Raw genomic sequence first — 17,345 nt, 5'->3', positions numbered from 1 at the left:
TATATCTGTGCACATGTGTGTGTGTTGCAGGTGACAGTATATGCACTTGTGAGTGTGCATGCAACAGAGTGTATATGCATGTGACAATGTGTGTGTGTCTGTGTGCATCTGCGCATGTAACGGTGTCTGTGTCTGTCTAATGCATGTGAGTGAGAATGTGTGTGTATCTGTGCACGTGTACATGTGAGGATGGGTATGTTTGGCTGTGTGTATGTGCACCCAAGTGTGTGCTGGGTACACAAGAGTCTGAGTGAGTGTGTGCACGTGAGAGTGTGTCCGAATGTCATGAAAGTGAGGCTGTGCATGTGTGCACACATGTCTGCATCTGTGTGGGTCTTTGCATGTGCACATGAAAGAGAATATGTGTGAGAACGTGTCCCTGCAGGGGTGTGCCTGTATGTGGCTCATTCATATTATCCCGACTTAGACACTGGAACTCTTTCAACACAGCCTGGCTGTCCTCCTGCATTCCACGCTCTCTGACCCAAAGGTTGGATCATACTCTCCTGCCTGCCTTCTGACTCACTCCAGCTTCTTGTTCACCCAGCAGTCCTGTGCTCCAGGACCTGAACTGCCTATGGTCAAGCAGGACCTCAATTCTAAAAATAAAATCACAATCTCATTTACTAATCCCTGCAGAGGCTTGTGTTTTGCAATTTGCTCCAGCCTCACAATTCCAATTACAGTAGCACCTCGACATACAGACGACCTCGTTCACGAACAAATCTGTTTACGAACAGGATTGTACATGAAGTTTTGCTTCAATGTACATACGAAATTCAAGGTATGAACGCAAAAAGCCCGTGTGTGACCACGTGGTTTCATTGTTCCGCTTTGCTATGCGCTTGTTGAACACAAAAGCTCTCAGGCCTCGTGTGACCTCATTCAGTTCGTCTTTGGCGCGTGCGCTGTGAACAGCATTCGTTGCTCCATCCAAGCATTCTTACACTATCCGAACAACGGGAAGAATTGATTCAGTTCGCGAACCGGGTCCCGGTACGAATGAAGTCCGTAAGTCGGGGCACTACTGTACCTCCACCACTGATAGCTATGCGGCCTTCAGTTGCCTATGCCCTAATCTCTGGTATTCCCTCATGAATCTCTCTCTCTACCTTTGCCTTAAACCGTACCTCTTTAACAAAGCTTTCAGCCCTCATAACACTGAGTACGTGTTCAATTTCACAACGTATGGGGTGTTTCATGAGAGGTGCTATATAAATATAAGGAGTTGTGTGTTTTTGTGTAAGAGTGCTCGTGTCTGTGGGCGATATTTGGATGCACGAGTGTTACTGTGAAGATCAGAACTTAACAATGGGAATGGCTGGGTGAGCGAGGGTGGGGGGGGGGGGGGGGGGGGGGGGGAGGGGGGGCACAGTGGCTAGCACTGCTGCCTCACATTCCCAGGGACCCGAGTTCAATTCCCACATCGGATGACAGTCTGTGTGGAGTTTGCACATTCTCCCCATGGGTTTCCTCCGAGTGCTCTGGTTTCCTCCCACAGGTACAGGTCAGGTGAATTGACCGTGCTAAATTACCCATAATGCCAGGTGCATGAGTCAGGGGTAAATATAGGGCAGGGGAATGGATCTGGGTGGGTTACTCTTCAGAGGGTTGGCGTGGTCTTGTTAGGCCGAAGGGTCTGTTTCCACACTGTGGGGAATCTCATCTAATCCAGTGAGTGTGACCTATCTTTTAATATGATTTTGCCTCAACATCCCATGTCCTTTGACTCCCCCAAAACATCAAACATCTGAAGATATTTGAGACGGGGATAGATAGATGTGGGACCCTCTGGGAGGAGAGAATTCCAAAGATACACAATTCTCTAAGTGAATAAATGTCCCCTCATCTCAGTCTGACATGCTTGACTGCTTTTCCTGGAAGTGCAGCCCCACAGATACCCCAACAGGGAGCAACACCCCACCAGATCTGTCCCCTCAATCTCCGTGAGAACCCTCTATATTTCAGTAAGAATGCCTCTCATTCTTCTAAACTCCAGGGAGGATCAACCTAATCTCTGGTCACTGGACAACCTGCTCAATCCAGGGATCAATCTAGTAAGGTTATTGGTACATGTGAATGTGTGAGTGTGTATTTAGTCTCAGTGTGCTGGATTTACACGAGTGAGTGTGAGTGTGCATGTGTGAGAGAGTCTGACTGTGTTTGAGGGTGAGACTCTGTATGTGTGTGTGTGTGTGTGTGTGTGTGAGTGTGACTGCGTGAGCAAAAGAGTGTGGCTGTGTGTGAGAGAATGAGTGTGCACGCGAGAGTGAGAATGAGTGAGAGAGAGCACATGTGTGGACCTGTGTGTGAGAGACAGAGTACGACTGAGTGTGTGGATGTGAGACAATGTGTAACTGTACAAGAGAGTGTGTGACTTTGTAAGAGAGACTGTGTGAGGTAATGTGTGACTGTGTGCATGTGGGACAGCGCGTGGGATTGTGTGTGTGTGTGTGTGTATATGGACTGTGTCTGTATATGTGTACGTATGTGTATATGTGTGTATGGACTTGTGTGTCATGTATGTGTGTGTACATGTGCGTGTGTATGTGTATGGACTGTATATGTGTATGGACTCTGTGTGCATGTGTGTGTATATGGACTGTGTCTCTGTATGTGTGTAAATGTGCATGTGCATGTGTGTGGACTCTGTGTGTGTGGACTGTGTCTGTGTGTGTGTGTATGCGGACTGTGTATGTGTATGGACACTGTGTGCGTGTGTGAATGGACTGTGTGCCTGTATATATGTGCGTATATGTGTGTGCGTGTGTGTGTATGGACTGCGCTTCTGTGTGTGTAGATTGTGTGTGTACATGTGCATGTGTGTGTGTGTATGGACTGTGTGTATATGGACTGTGTATGTGCATGGACTGTGTGCGTGTGTGTCTGTGTATGGACTGTATGTCTGTGTGTGTATGTCTGTGTGTATGGATTGTGTGTGTGTGTATATGAACTGTGTATGTGTGTGGACTCTGTGTGCGTATGGACTGTGTGTCTGTGTATGGATTGTGTGGGCATGTGCATATGACTGTGTTTGTGTGTTTTTCTGTGTGTGTGTGTATGGACTGTATGCTGTATGTCTGTGTGTGTGTGTGTGTGTCTGTGTGTGTCTGTGTGTGTGTGTGTGTGTGTGTGTGTGTGTGTGCACGCTGCTTGGGCAATTGAAGCAGGGCACCCGTACCAAGATGAATACCCACTCAACCAAGTCAGGAGCTGGGCGACCCCTGGGAGGTTTCGGGTGGCTTCTGCCTATGGCTTGGTTCTGTGCAGAAAGCACAGTGCATTGTAAAGAGAAAGTTGGTTGCTGTAGACCTGAGATACTGTCTCTTTAAAGGAAGCCTGTCATTCCTCAGTCAGAGAGGGGCAACCACTGGGTGCGTCTAAGTCAATATAAAGCAAACCTTGCAGGCCACCCTACAAGGGCACTTCCTCCCCAGTCCCAGGGGAGGCGCGATCATACACACTATTGTGTACATGTCCTTATAATGAATCCTTCCGCTACAAAGAAAGCAGATTTGATTAGACAACAACAACAACACAGAACAGACAAGTTTCTATTACTGAGTAAGGAGAGCTCATTGCCAGTTCTGTGGATGGTGGCTTTGTGTTCCTCTTCAGCTCTGGGGGCCAACTGGCCCATTGACTGGCATCAGGCCCCTCCCGTCAAATGTGCGTCTTCGGGGACACCAAAGGGTTAAAATCTCTGGGAAGTTCTTGCATGCTGTTTCGCCTCGCTTTCCTGAGATCCACAAACATTCACATTCTGACTGAGGTACTCTGAATTGTCTTAGTTCTCCAATTCTCCAGAAAGTACACTTGGATTTACCGTGTCCCACACTTAGAAATCTGCTCTCGCTCTCTCGAGGACGGCAGGGGACAACAATGAAAGGTCGTCGGCACGGTGGCACGGTGGCACGGTGGCACAGTGGTTAGCACTGCTGCCTCACAGCGCCAGAGACCCGGGTTCAGTTCCCGCCTCAGGCGACTGACTGTGTGGAGTTTGCATGTTCTCCCTGTGTCTGCGTGGGTTTCCTCCGGGTGCTCCGGTTTCCTCCCACAGTCCAAAGATGTGCAGGTTGGGTGAATTGGCCATTCTAAATTGCCCATAGTGTTAGGTAAGGGGTAGATGTAGGGGTATGGGTGGGTTGCGCTTCGGCGGGTCGGTGTGGACTTGTTGGGCCGAAGGGCCTGTTTCCACACTGTAGGGAATCTAATCTAATTGTCATGCTGAATCAGGAGTTATCTGGAACCTGAATTCAAGGTTGATTATGTACTGTCTGAAAGGGTGGAGGTGACTGGCCACTAGGCCTGTGTGTCTGACTGTGTCTCACTCCCTTCACACTGTGTAACCAGCTTCTTTACAAATAAGTGTCTTCACTTCAGCTACAAAACTGATACAAACAGGTCAGGACCCCTGGTAGATCACTGATGTTTCGAAACTCGAAGACGGATCTCGAAAGGTTTATTCTCCACATTGATTCAATACAATATCTAATAACTTCATATCACATGCAAGAGACACACCGGACACTGTAAAGATAACTCTCAGAAAGAAAAGGGATAGAGACACCAGTCAGTGCAAAGAGGTCTGAGAGATGCTGTTAAGTGTACAGATATCTCCCTGAGAGATAGGGGATTGAGAGACGCCAGTCAGGAAGCGAGGGGAAGGGGAAGAGAGAGAGAGCGATTGAGAGAATGACAGATATAGAGCACAAGAGGGCAAGTGTGTGTGAGAGACAGGGAACTGAGAGACACCAGTCAGTGTACAGAAATCTCCCTGAGAGAGGAAGGGGGCTCAGAGATACCAGTCAGAGTATAGATATCTCCCTGATATAGGGAGAGGGGGCTGAGAGGCACCAGTCTGAACACAGATAGGTCCCTGAGTGCATGGTACTGAGCAATCCTGAGTAACATACAAATATCTCTTATCATCTATTATGAGAGTCACTTGCCTTTTTATGTACATTGTAAATTATTTATGGTGTACGTCACTCTCCCTCTGGTCTGTTTTAGGGATCTCTCGTCAGTCTATACAGATTGTGTTTCTTGCATTCCTCACTGTGTCAGCCCTTCCTCCTAGCTGCTGACTAGTATCTGACCTTGAATTGGTTCCCTGGACTGTTGCATTGCTCAGTGTTGGTGAAAGAAGAAGCAGGGAGCAGATTGGGAATGAGACACATACCAGGCAGCTCGATCATACTCAGCCCAGACTCGCACAAACTCATCCAGGTGGTGTGGGCCCAGGATTGACGAATCTCTGGTCAGGTACTCAAAGTTATCCATGATGACAGCCACAAACAGGTTCAGCATCTGAAAAGCAAAGGCAAGCCCACGTTTTAGTCGAGATGCCCAGAAGTGGGGTCAAAGTGCAGCAAGACAGTGAGGTGGCCAGGCCTTGGTGAAAGGCCCCCCCAGAGACTCCCCTAAGGGCTGACCCGAGCTCAGGGGCAGGGAGGCTTTGGGGACACCTTTGGGTCCAAGATTGGAGATGGTTGACATCCCCGGTCACTGTGCTGCACTGGAACCAGAGCTTCGAGTTCTCGTTGTGGGGGCGGGGGGGGGCGGCGAGGAGCGGGGGTCAGGAAGCCAACATCAGGTCTTGTGGGGGAACTGAGGGCTGGATGTCTGGGAAAATCCAAACGACGGGAAGACTGTGATTTTTTCATCAGCTGTCAATCTCCCTCAGCCAGTCCCGGCATGGCTGGCAGGGGAGCCCATTTGTGCACAGCAAGATCCCAGAAAAGGCAACTTGCCGCCATCAGGGGTCAGTCAGTTTTCGCAGCGTTTGTTGAGAGATAAAGGTGGGGCAAGGCTTCAGGAAGTTCTGCCAGGTCTCGTGCCTCGGGACGTTTTGCTTTTTTCCCGGGATAAGCCAACTGGTGTCAGTCGTGTTGAAAAGACAGCATCGCACACTCAGGAGTATCGGCTTCTGAATGGCCTCGAACCTGCAGCTACATGGTCCGGGACAGCACTGTTACCCACCAGGAATGTCCTGGGAGTGGGGGGGGGGGGGGGGGGGGGGGGGGGGTGCCTGGTTACAGAATGATTCTAACCGCATCTCCCTTCAGCAGGGTGTCAAAACTTCAACCCGATGCCCCACTTACAAGGAACGAGCACAGGAATATGAAGGATACGAAGTAGAAATAAGCAAAGTCGGTGCCACAGTGATGATCCGAGGACTCCTCACATCTCTTCTCACTCAGGCAAGCCAGCATGATGTCCTGCCAGGACTCCCCCGTTGCACTCCTGCAACACGAACACAGACTCAATCGGTCTGGGGCATACATGGGGCAACAGGAACACGCACCGGGCAACGGGAACATGCGCTGGATAATGGGCACACAATGGGAAATGGGGACACATCGAGCAATAGGGACAAACACTGGATAATGAAGACGATGGAGCACTTTGGGGGGGACAAAGCTAGATAGATGAATAAAAACAAATAGCAAACATTTCTGTAGTTATTTAAAAACAAATAAAGGCCAACAAAATGATCAGTGGGCCTACAGAAATTGGTCTGGGATTGAATAATGGTGAGTAAGAACAAGACAGTTGAATTGAATATGCTATATCAGTTGCAAAGGGGGACCAGTGGATTTTCAGAAGGCATTTGATAAGGTGCCGTAGCAAAGGTTATGGTGCAAAGGTTATCCCCTCATGATATAGAGGGTTCCATATTAGCAAGCTTTGAGAAGATTTGTAGCTCAGGTTGAGGTTCTGAGCGGGAAGGTTCATTTCCAGACGTTTCGTCGCCCTACTGGGTAACATCTTCAGTGGGCCTCCGGGCGAAGCACTGTGGATGATTCCTGCTTTCTATTTATATGTTTGGATTTCTTTGGGTTGGTGATGTCATTTCCTGTGGTGACACCATTTCCTGCAGTGATGTCATATTGGCATGGATAGAAGATTGGCTCGCTAACAGAAAGCAGAGGGTAGATGTAAATTGCATTTTTCAGTTTAGGAAAATATTATGAGTGCTGTAGTGCTGGAACATCGATTTGTTTTTATAATTAATGCAAATAACTTGGATGAATATAACTTGCCAAGTTTGTGTTGTAAAAAGGACACATGGAGGTTACAAAACGATATAGGTCAGTGAACTGTCAAAGATGTGCCAAATGGAACGTAAGGTGGGAAAATGGGAAATTATCCATTTTATCAGTAAGAACAAAGAGAGCATTATTATCTGGAACGAAAGAGATTTAAGAGCTCTGTGATGCAAGGGGAGCTGCTTATCTTGGTGGTATGAATTGAAAATGTTAGTTTGCAGGTACAGCAAGTAATTAGGAAATCATTTATTGTGAGAAGTTATCATTTATTGTGAGAAGAATGTAATACAAAATTTGGGAGATTATACCTCAGTTATACAACCAATGGGAGAACTCTGTACAGTATTGGTCTCCTTAGTTCAAGAATAATATCAATGCATTGGGGGCAGTTAAGAGAAGGTTTACCAGATTATTGTCGGGAAAGTGCAACATCGAGGGCCGAAGGGCCTGTACTGCGCTGTATTTTTCTATGTTCTATGTTCTATTTTACACTTTTCACTATCTTTATTTAGATTTGATTCCCTACAGTGTGAAAACAGGCTATTTGGCCCAACAAGTCCACACCGACCCTCCGAAGAGTAACCCACCCAAGACCCATTCTCCTCGCCTATGTTTACCCCTGACTAATGCACCTAACACTATGGGTAATTTAACATGGCCAATTCACCTAACCTGCACAGCTTTGGACTGTGGGAGGAAACCGGAGCACCCGGAGGAAACCCACGCAGACACAGGGGAGAATGTGTAAACTCTGCTCTCTCAGTCGCCCGACGCTGGGATCGAACCTGGGTTCCTGGTCAGTGCTAACCACTGAGCCACTGTGCCGCCCCGAATTTACAGAGTTATAGAGTCACACCTTATGGAAACAGACTCTTTTGCCCAACTAGTCCATGCCAACCATGTTTCCAAACTAAACTCGTCCTGCCTGCTTGCATTTAGCCCATATCCCTCCAAACTTTTCCTATTCATGTACTTATCCAAACGTTTTTTGAATGTTGTAACTGTACCTGCATCCACCACTTCCTCTGGCGATTCATTCCACACACAAACTACTCTCTGTGCAATAAAGTTGTGCCTCATGTCCTTTTTAAAACTTTCTCCACTCACTCTAAAACATTACCCCCTAAGTTTGAGCTCTCCCAACCCTAGGGAAAAGACCTTTGTCACTTACCTTATCTGTCCCTCATGATTTTATAAACCTCTAAAATGTCACCCCTGAACCTCCAGTGGGAAAAGGTCCCAGCCTATTTTTATGAATCACATCCTCCGTTCCCAGCAACAACCTGGTAAATCTTCTCTAGATCCTTCCAATGTAATAATATCCTTCCTGTAGCAGGGTGATCAGTACTCCAGAAGATGCCTCATCAATATTTTATATATCCTCAACATGACCTCCAAATTTCTGTACTCAAAGGTCTGAGTGATGAAGGTCAGCGTTCTTAAGCACCCTGTCTGTGTGTCATGCAGATTTCAAAGAATTATGTACGTGTTCACTGAGATGCAGCTTCATAGCACTGTTGATGACACCTTCCAATGCTTTACTGATGACCAAGAGTAGATGTATGGGGCGGTAATTAGCTGGGTTATCCTGCTTTTGCGTACAGGACAGGGCAATGTCGGCTTCTTTTGAGGGAACCATGTGGATATTTCTGACAATCAGCAATGGTCATTAGTCATGAGTAAGTTTTCACTGATGCTCAGTTCGTGTTCCACCAGGGCCACTCAGTTTCTGAGCACAGTTCCAAATTTGGACAAAAGGCCAGATGTGGGGAGAGACTGGAGTCAATGGGTGTCAGGAGCAAACGTTGTGCTGGTTCAAATCATAACAGGTACATAGGAAGGTGGTAGTGGTTGTTGGAGGTCAGTCATTTCAGTTCTTGACATCTATCTCGGAGTTCCTCAGGAATAGGATCCTAGGCCCAGCCTTCTTCCCTCCATCATAAGGTCAGAAATAGGGATGTTTGTCGACAATTGCACAATTAAAACAAACAATTAGCGAGTCTGGTTCTTGTACCAAGCTGTATTGCTATCGGTCAGAGTTGGAATCATCAAGAAAGTTATTGATTCTTCAACTTCAAAACCAACTTTCGACCATTGAGAGTTTTAACAAGTCACTGTTCCGAGTCGGCAAATTACTAACCGTAAGGTGCACCCTATTGCTAGGTAAGACGTTCACAATAACTCACTCAAATGTAATGGAACTAAGAGGTGGCGTGGTGGCTCAATGGTCAGCACTGCTGCCTTACAGCGCCAGGGACCTGGGTTCGATTCCAGCCTTGGGCAACTGTCTGTGGGAAGTTTGTATATTTTCCCTGTGTCTGCGTGGGTTTCCTCCCACATTCCAAAGATGTGCAGGTCAGGTGAATTAGCCATGCTAAATTGTCCATAGCGTTAGGTGGGTTAGTCAAGGGGTAAATGCTGGTTCATGAGTCTGGGTGAGTTACTCTGTGGTGGGTCAGTGTAGCCCAAAGTGCTTGTTTCCATACTGTAGGGAATCTAATCTTAAAAGGAAGTGTGCAAAACACACTCAGAAAAGGCAGAGCTAAAAACTGACTGCTACTTAGCAGGTTGACAGCGGCAATGGGGCAGTGGTGGAATGGTAATGCCCATCGATGAGAATCCCGACCCCTTGGAATGTTGGTTCAAATCCCACCACAGTAGTGAGTGAATTAAAAATTTCAAGGAATAAATTCAATGGGTTTCAGAGCAAGGCTGAAGGCATTGTTGTAAAAAAGTATCAGTTTGTGAATGTCCTTCAGATGCTGATATAGGAGTCCAGTCCCACAGTAATATAGTTTTATCTGAGATGGCCTTGCAAGTCAAGTTGTATCAAGCTATGACTGAGTCATATAAGAAACCAAAAGGACCACCCAAACATTGGAAACCCCCATGGCTATGATCACCCTGTTACATCCTCCTTACTACCATCTGGGGGCTAGTGCTGAAATTGGGAGAGCTGTCTCACAGACTACTCAAGCAACAGCCTGACACAGTCATACTCACAGAATCATACAATGTCCCAAACACCACCATCATCAGCCCCGGATATGTCCTGTCCCATCAGCGGTGATGGCTGAATGGTGTAGAGGCAGGAGGGAGTTACCCTGAGTCAACTCAACATTGACTCAGGACACCATGAAGTCTCATGGTTTCCGGTTAAACGTGGGCTGGGAAACCTCCTGCTGGTCACCACATACCATCCTCCCTCGGCTGATGAATCAGTCTCTCCTCCGTGTTGAACAGCACTTGGAGGAAGCTCAATTCTGGTAATAGTACTGAAGACTTCAGAACTTGACGTGTTGGCAGAACCTGCCGCTCCTCCAACCAAGCTCTTCCAGCACGGCTCAACATCAGCATCTCGCCAACAATGTGGAAAATTGCCCAGTCCTGGACACAAACGCAGGATCAATCCAACCCAGCCAATTACCGCCCCATATGTCTCCACTTAATCATCAGTAAAGCGACGGAAGGTGTCAAGAACAGGGCTCCGAAGCTGCATCTGAGTATGTTTTCACTGATGCTCAGTTCAGGTTCCACCAGGGCCACTCAGTTCCTGAGCATAGTTCTAAATATGGACAAGCGACATGTGAGGAGAGACTGGAATCAATGGGTAGCAGGAGCAAACTCTCCACTGGTTGGAGTTATATACAGGTATATAGGAAGATGGTAGTGGTTGTTGTCGGTCAGTCATTTCAGCTCCCCACATCGCTGTGGGAGTTCCTCAGGAATAGTATCCCACACCGAGCCATCTTCCCTCCATCGTAAAGTCAGAATTGGGGTGGTTTGCCGAAGATTGCACTGTGTTCGGCACCATTCACAACTCAGATACTGATGTAGTCCATGTTCGAATGCAACAAGATCTGGGCAATATCTAGGTCTGGGCTGATAACTGGCAAGCAACACTCGCACTGTACAAATAGCAAGCAATTATCATCTCCAATGAGAGACAATCTAACCGCCTCTTGATGTTCAAAAGTGTTACTATGACTGAATCCCCCACCATCAACATCCAGCAACAAAACTGGACTCCCCATATAAATTTAAAAAGCAGGTCAGAAGCTAGGAAGTCTAGTGAGTAACTCAGTTCCCGACTCCCCAAAGCCTGTCCACAAGGCACAAGTTAGGAGTATGTTGGAATACGCCAATGGGCTGAGAAGTGGCAGATGCAGTTTAATTCAGATAAATGCGAGGTGCTGCATTTTGGGAAAGCAAATCTTAGCAGGACTTATACACTTGATGGTAAGGTCCCAGGGAATGTTGTTGAACAAAGAGACCTTGGAGTGCAGGTTTATAGCTCCTTGAAAGTGGAGTCGCAGGATAGTGAAGAAGGCATTTGGTATGCTTTCGTTTATTGGTCAGAGTGTGGAGTACAGGAGCTGGGAGGTCATGTTGCGGCTATACAGGACATTGGTTAGGCCACTGTTGGAATATTGTGTGCAATTCTGGTCTCCTTCCTATCAGAAAGATGTTGTGAAATTTGAAAGGGTTTAGAAAAGATTTACAAGGATGTTGCCAGGATTGGAGGATCTGAGCTACAGGGAGAGGCTGAACAGGCTGGGGCTGTTTTCCCTGGAGCGTCGGAGGCTGAGGGGTGACCTTATAGAGGTTTACAAAATTATGAGGGGCATGGATAGGATAAATAGACAAAGACTTTTCCCTGGGATCGGGGAGTCCAGAACTAGAGGGCATAGGTTTAGGGTGAGAGGGGAAAGATAGAAAAGAGACCTAAGGGGCAACTTTTTCCCCCAGAGGGTGGTATGTGTATGGAATGAGCTGCCAGAGGATGTGGTGGAGGCTGGTACAATTGCAACATTTAAAAGGTATTTGGATGGATATATGAATAGGAAGGGTTTGGAGGGATATGGGCCGGGTGCTGGCAGGTGGGACTAGATTGGGTTGGGATATCTGGTCGGCATGGACAGGTTGGACCGAAGGGTCTGTTTCCATGCTGTACATCTCTCTGACTCTATAATTGCCTGGATGGGTGTAGCGCCAACAAAACTCAAGAACCTTGGCACCATCTAAGACAAGCAGCCCGCTTGATTGGCACCACAGCCACCACATTCAACCTTCACTCGCATCAGGTCAGTGGCAGTAACTTATGCCATTTGCAAGATACGTTGCAGCAATTCACCAAGGCTCCTTCCAAACCCATAACCACGGCGATCTAGAATGACAAATACATGGGAACGCCACCCTCTGCAAGATTCCCTCCAAGCCACTCACCGCCCTGACCTGGAAATAAACCACCGTTTCTTCATCTTTGGTGGCTCAAAAATCCTGGAATTCCCTCCCTCAGGGCTTTACGGACCTATCGAGAGCGCACGGACCGCAGCGTTTCAGGAAGGCGGATCATCAGCTACTGCGCCAGGGCAACTAGGGAGAGGCAATGAATGCTGAACCAGCCAGTGAGTCCCAGCCCAGGGAGGAGAATTGACAGACTATGGAAATCTAAAGCAAGGTTTTTGAGCTCAAACAGAACTCTCTTCACAGACGCATTCTTTCAGCGTTTCAGCTTTGATCATGAAGAATGGTTTTGCAGGAAATGAGGAACAAGGAATGAGGAACACCGACCTTGGTGTGTGTGAATAGATATATCTTTGCTCATTAACTTCAGTTCGGTCTCATTCATTTCCGTTCATTCCTGGAATGCGTTAGTGTCGGAAAGCTAACTGAACACAGCAGAATGGTTTTCTGTCCACATCAGGAGGAAGTTAAGTTTCAACCACGTTGATATGAGACTGGAGACACACAGGAGTGTGGACTGGGCATGTTGGGCAGCGTTCCTTCCTAATGTGCTCGTGTTTCACGACAATCTGACAACACAAGCAGCTCTTTCTGTCCAGATCCTGTTCAATTCTAAAATAAGTGCATTGAAAGACTTTAATATTTAACTGGGCGAGAAATTATAATGACACTGGTGATAAAAAGCAGCACGTGAACACGAATCTTTTCGAGTATTTAAATGCTTCTAAAACATCATAATGGGAGGAGACGCCACAGCCACGTTCCGCACAGCAAAGTGTCACAAACAATCAGGTTTGTGATGTTGACTGAGGCACAGAGTCGGTCAGGAAGCCTGGGGGTAACCCTCCTGCGTTTCTTCAGACGTTGAGCATGGGATCGCCCTTACATCCACTTGGGGGGGGGGGTCAGGTGGATGCTCTGTCTGATGCCACACCCACCTGTTGGCGTCTTTGACCCTGCTGCAGTCCCTCAGCACTGCCCAGGGTGGGTCGTTTGGCGGGTGCTGACTTTGAAGAGTGGGACGCGAACCCAGAGACCTTGTGAGTTAGAGGCAAGAGGTGGGACTGGGAGACACTTCCTCTGTGGGGGCTGGGTAAAGGCAGTCGAGAGGCTTTTGTGGAAAGAAATTCTGCCTTATGACAATTCATAAAAGCTATCCACAACAGGATCCTCAAGGGGCTACCTGTACAAGATCCTGAGAATCTGCTGGGAAAAGCTATGTACCACCACCAACGTCCTTGACCAGGCCAACATCCCCAGCAGCGAGGCAATGACCATTCCTGATTGGCTACGATGGGCTGAACACATCATCTGCACGACTGCCACAAGCCTCCCCCAAGCAGGTGCTCTACTCCCAGCTTCAAAATGGCAGGCAAGCCCCAGGTGAACTGAGGAAGTGGTTCAGGGATACCCTCAGGGCCTCATTGGCAAAGTGCGGCATTCCCACAGGCACCTGGGAGTCACTGACCCGACGCCATCTGAAGTGGAGGAGGAGCATGTGGAAAAGCGTCGAGCACCTTGAGATTTGCCATCAGGACAAAGCAGAAGCCCGACAAAGATAGTGAAAGGAGCGCGCTACCACACCAATGGCCCACCCACCCATTCCCTTCCCATGACCACCTTCTGCTCCAAGTGTGACAGAGCTTGTGGAAGCTGCCTCATTTTTCATGGCCACCTCCGGACTCACTCGGAGAGTGGAAGAGAGCCATTCTCGTCTAGGAGGGACTGCCAATGAGTGAGTGAGTAAACTGCAACTCAACAAAAGAGAAAGTCAATGCAAGAACAAATCCAGAATCCACAAACTAAAAGCATCCATCTCTCTCTCTCTGTCTCCCCACCCCACCCCCATGTGGGGAAAAGACAGAAAAACCCAGAATGCTGAAGAAGAATGAAGAATGGCCAATGTTTTACAGACATTGCATGAGAACTGTACTAAAAAAAACAAAAGGAACTGCAAAAACCAATTAAACCTCCCCCCAACCCCCTTGAGATCTGAATTTTTGATCTTCAGAATTTTATTTAACCTGTCTATATCCTTTGATCACCCATAATATCTGCCAAACTCTGTGTATTTTGTCTGTTTTCACAGTGATTGTACGTGTGAGAGAAAGATTGGCTGACAGAGAGAGACAGAGACAGACAGAGATAGACAGAGAGAGAGAGAGAGAGAGAGAGATTCTAGATTAGAGTGGTGCTGGAAAAGCACAGCAGGTCAGGCAGCATCTGAGGAGCAGGAAAATCGATGTTTAGGGCAAAGGCCCTTCATCAGGAGTAGAGGCAGAGAGCCTGCAGGGTGGAGAGACCCTCCCCTTATTTATCTCTCCACCCTTCAGGCACCCTGCCTCTATTCCTGAAGAAGGGCTCATGCCTGAAACATCGATTTTCCTGCTCCTCGGATGCTGCCTGACCTGCTGTGCTTTTCCAGCACCACTCTAATCTAGACTCTGGTTTCCAGCATCTGCAGTCCTTGTTTTTACCTAGAGACAGAGAGAGACAGAAAGGGAGGGAGAGAGAGAGAGAGAGAGACAGATAGAGATAGACACAGAGAAACAGAGAGAGAGAGAGAGAGAGAGAGAGAGAAAGTGTGTGTGTAAGTATTTGGAGTTCTGAAGGGTGTGTGGCTCAAGTCATGTATTGGTAGTTAAGATACTGTTTTTTTTTCTCTCTGCTCTTGTTAAAGTTAAGTGTGTTTCCATAACTGGAGTTATTTTCTGATACAGGTGAAACCTGGTGTGAATTGGTTTTGGCCTGATCGTCAAACAGTCAGGAAAACGGCGATTCCGAAGGATTAACGGGAATCAAATGCATGTTGGGACAGCTTGGGAACAGTGTGGCTCCATGACTGACACACTGCTCTGACTTGTTTGAAACACACCACTGAACCATGATTTACACAGCTAACAGAAAGATTTGGGTTTCTTTGAACACTACTTATTTTTTTAATGATAAGTGTGTGTGATGTCCGAGGTCAGGATGGAAAGCACTGCCTGGAAGGAGGCAGCTTCAATTGAGGCATTCAAGATGGTGGATACAGGTTGGCTGGCTGAGCTGGAAGGTTCATTTCCAGACGCGTCATTACCCTACTAGGGAACGTCTTCAGTGGGGCCTCAGGCGAAGCAATGCTGAAAATTCCTGTGTTCTATTTATATGTTTGGGCTGGCGATGTCATTTCCGGCGGTGATGTCATTTCCAGCGGTGAAGTCACTTCCTGTTCCTTTTCTCAGGGGGTGGTAGCTGGGGTCTCACCCGATGCGTTTGTTGTTCGAGTTCCGGTTGGAATGCCATGCTTCGAGGAATTCCGAGAATTCTAGGAAATGAACCTTCTGGCTCAGCGAGCAAATCTACATCCAAAGCCTCAACCTGAGCTACAAATCTTCCCAGAATTCAAGAGGGTGGTTGAATGGTGTGACAGTAATGTGCCTTTAGCTCTTTGCTGTTTCTATTGGAGAGAGGTGTCACAGTGGCGCTGGTATGTCTGCGGGGGAACCAGTGGGTAAACAGCTTTGAGCTTCCTGAGTGTTTTCCTTCAAATTCGACAGGAGAAGCATCAGTGGGTGGAGTCGGGCCCACACCGACCCAGGGTTTTAGTTTTGTTTTCAGTGTTTAGAACTTGAAGCTGATTGATAAGGCTCTCTCTCTGCTGCAGCAAAAAGCCGGCATTGTCTCTCTGAGGCGAGATGGATTCATTCGGCATCTATTTCTCTTGGACTGGTGACAGCACGTGAGGAAAATTCTTTTTTTGCTGAATTTGCCTTTGCCAAGGGTGTGTTAACGGGATACGATTATATTGGGTCAGTTGAAAATAAGTAGTCACGTAACATAAGGTTCCCCATGAGAGGCTCATTCAGAAAGGTAGGGGTCATGGGAAACAGGGAAACTTGGCTGTCTGGATACAGAATTGGCTGGCCGAAAGAAGACAGCGAGTGGTAGTGATTGGAAAATATTCCGCCTGGAGATCGGTGCCCAGTGGTATCCTGCAGGGATCTGTTCTTGAGCCTCTGCTCTTTGTGGTTTTTATAAGTGACTTAGATGAAGTGGAAGCGTGGGTTAGTAAGTTTGCTGATGACACTAAGGTCGGTGGTGTTACAGATAGTGTCAAGGGCTGTTGTAGGCTACAACAAGACACTGATAGGATGCAAAGCTGGGCTGAGAGGTAGCAGATGGTGTTCAACCTGGATAAATGCGAAGTGATTCATTTGGAAGGTCAAATGTGAATGCTGAATACAAGGTTAAAGACAGGATTCTTGGCAGTGTGGAGGAACAGTGGGATCTTGGGGTCCATGTACATAAAACTCTCAAAGTCGCCACCCAAGTTGATAGGGATGTTAAGAAAGCGTATGGTGTTTTGGCTTTCAGTAATAGGGGAATTGAGTTTAAGAGCTGCAGCTCTATAAAACCCTGATTAGACCACATTTGGAATATTGTGTTCAGTTCCTGTCGCCTCATTATAGGAAGGATGTAGATGCTTTAGAGAGGGGGCAGAGGAGATTTACCAGGATCCTGCCTGGATTGGAGGACATGTCTTATGAAAAGAGGTTGAGTGAGCTAGAACTTTTCACACCGGAGAGAAGGAGGAAGAGAGGGGACTTGATAGAGATGTACAAGGTAATGAGAGGCATAGACAGGGTAGACAGCCAGAGACTTTTCCCCAGGGCAGAAATGGCTGTCACGAGGGGTCATAAGTTTAAGGTGATTGGAGGAAGGTATGGGGCGATGTCAGAGGTAGGTTCTTTAGGCAGAGAGTGGTGGGTGTGTGGAATGTACTGTCAACGGTGGTAGTAGAGTAATTTAATCGACTGCTGGTCAAGCTCATGGACGGCAGGAAATTGAAGGGTGTGTAGGTTAGGTTGATCTTAGGTGAAGATAATGCTCAGCACAACATCGTGGGATGAAGGACCTGCACTGTGCTGTACTCTTCTGTGTTCTATATTGTTTCATTAAGTATAGCAATAGAATTAAAATTGTGCCAATTCTCATTTTCTTGTTTGCATTGTAACTGTGTTGTAAGAATAAAGCCCAGTGGTGGACCAATTGAATCCCATCTGG

The 17,345-nt window shown here is 47.4% G+C and overlaps 1 protein-coding gene across 1 annotated transcript in view; it reads right to left on the bottom strand.

The window, feature by feature from the left end:
- LOC140454093 (probable voltage-dependent R-type calcium channel subunit alpha-1E) overlaps positions 1–17,345 on the bottom strand; it is a 63,568-nt gene that overhangs the window by 16,912 nt on the left and 29,311 nt on the right. The window contains exons 6-7 of the mRNA XM_072549032.1: positions 6,105–6,246; positions 5,183–5,310 (exon numbers count right to left, since the gene is read on the bottom strand). Of these exons, the coding sequence (XP_072405133.1) occupies positions 5,183–5,310; positions 6,105–6,246 (270 nt within the window). The remainder of the gene's footprint in view (positions 1–5,182; positions 5,311–6,104; positions 6,247–17,345) is intronic.

The sequence above is a fragment of the Chiloscyllium punctatum genome, chromosome 28 (assembly GCF_047496795.1).
Source record: "Chiloscyllium punctatum isolate Juve2018m chromosome 28, sChiPun1.3, whole genome shotgun sequence".
Lineage (NCBI taxonomy): Eukaryota > Metazoa > Chordata > Chondrichthyes > Orectolobiformes > Hemiscylliidae > Chiloscyllium > Chiloscyllium punctatum.
Note: the sequence above shows the minus strand (reverse complement) of the source record. Positions and strands in the feature narration are given on the sequence as shown.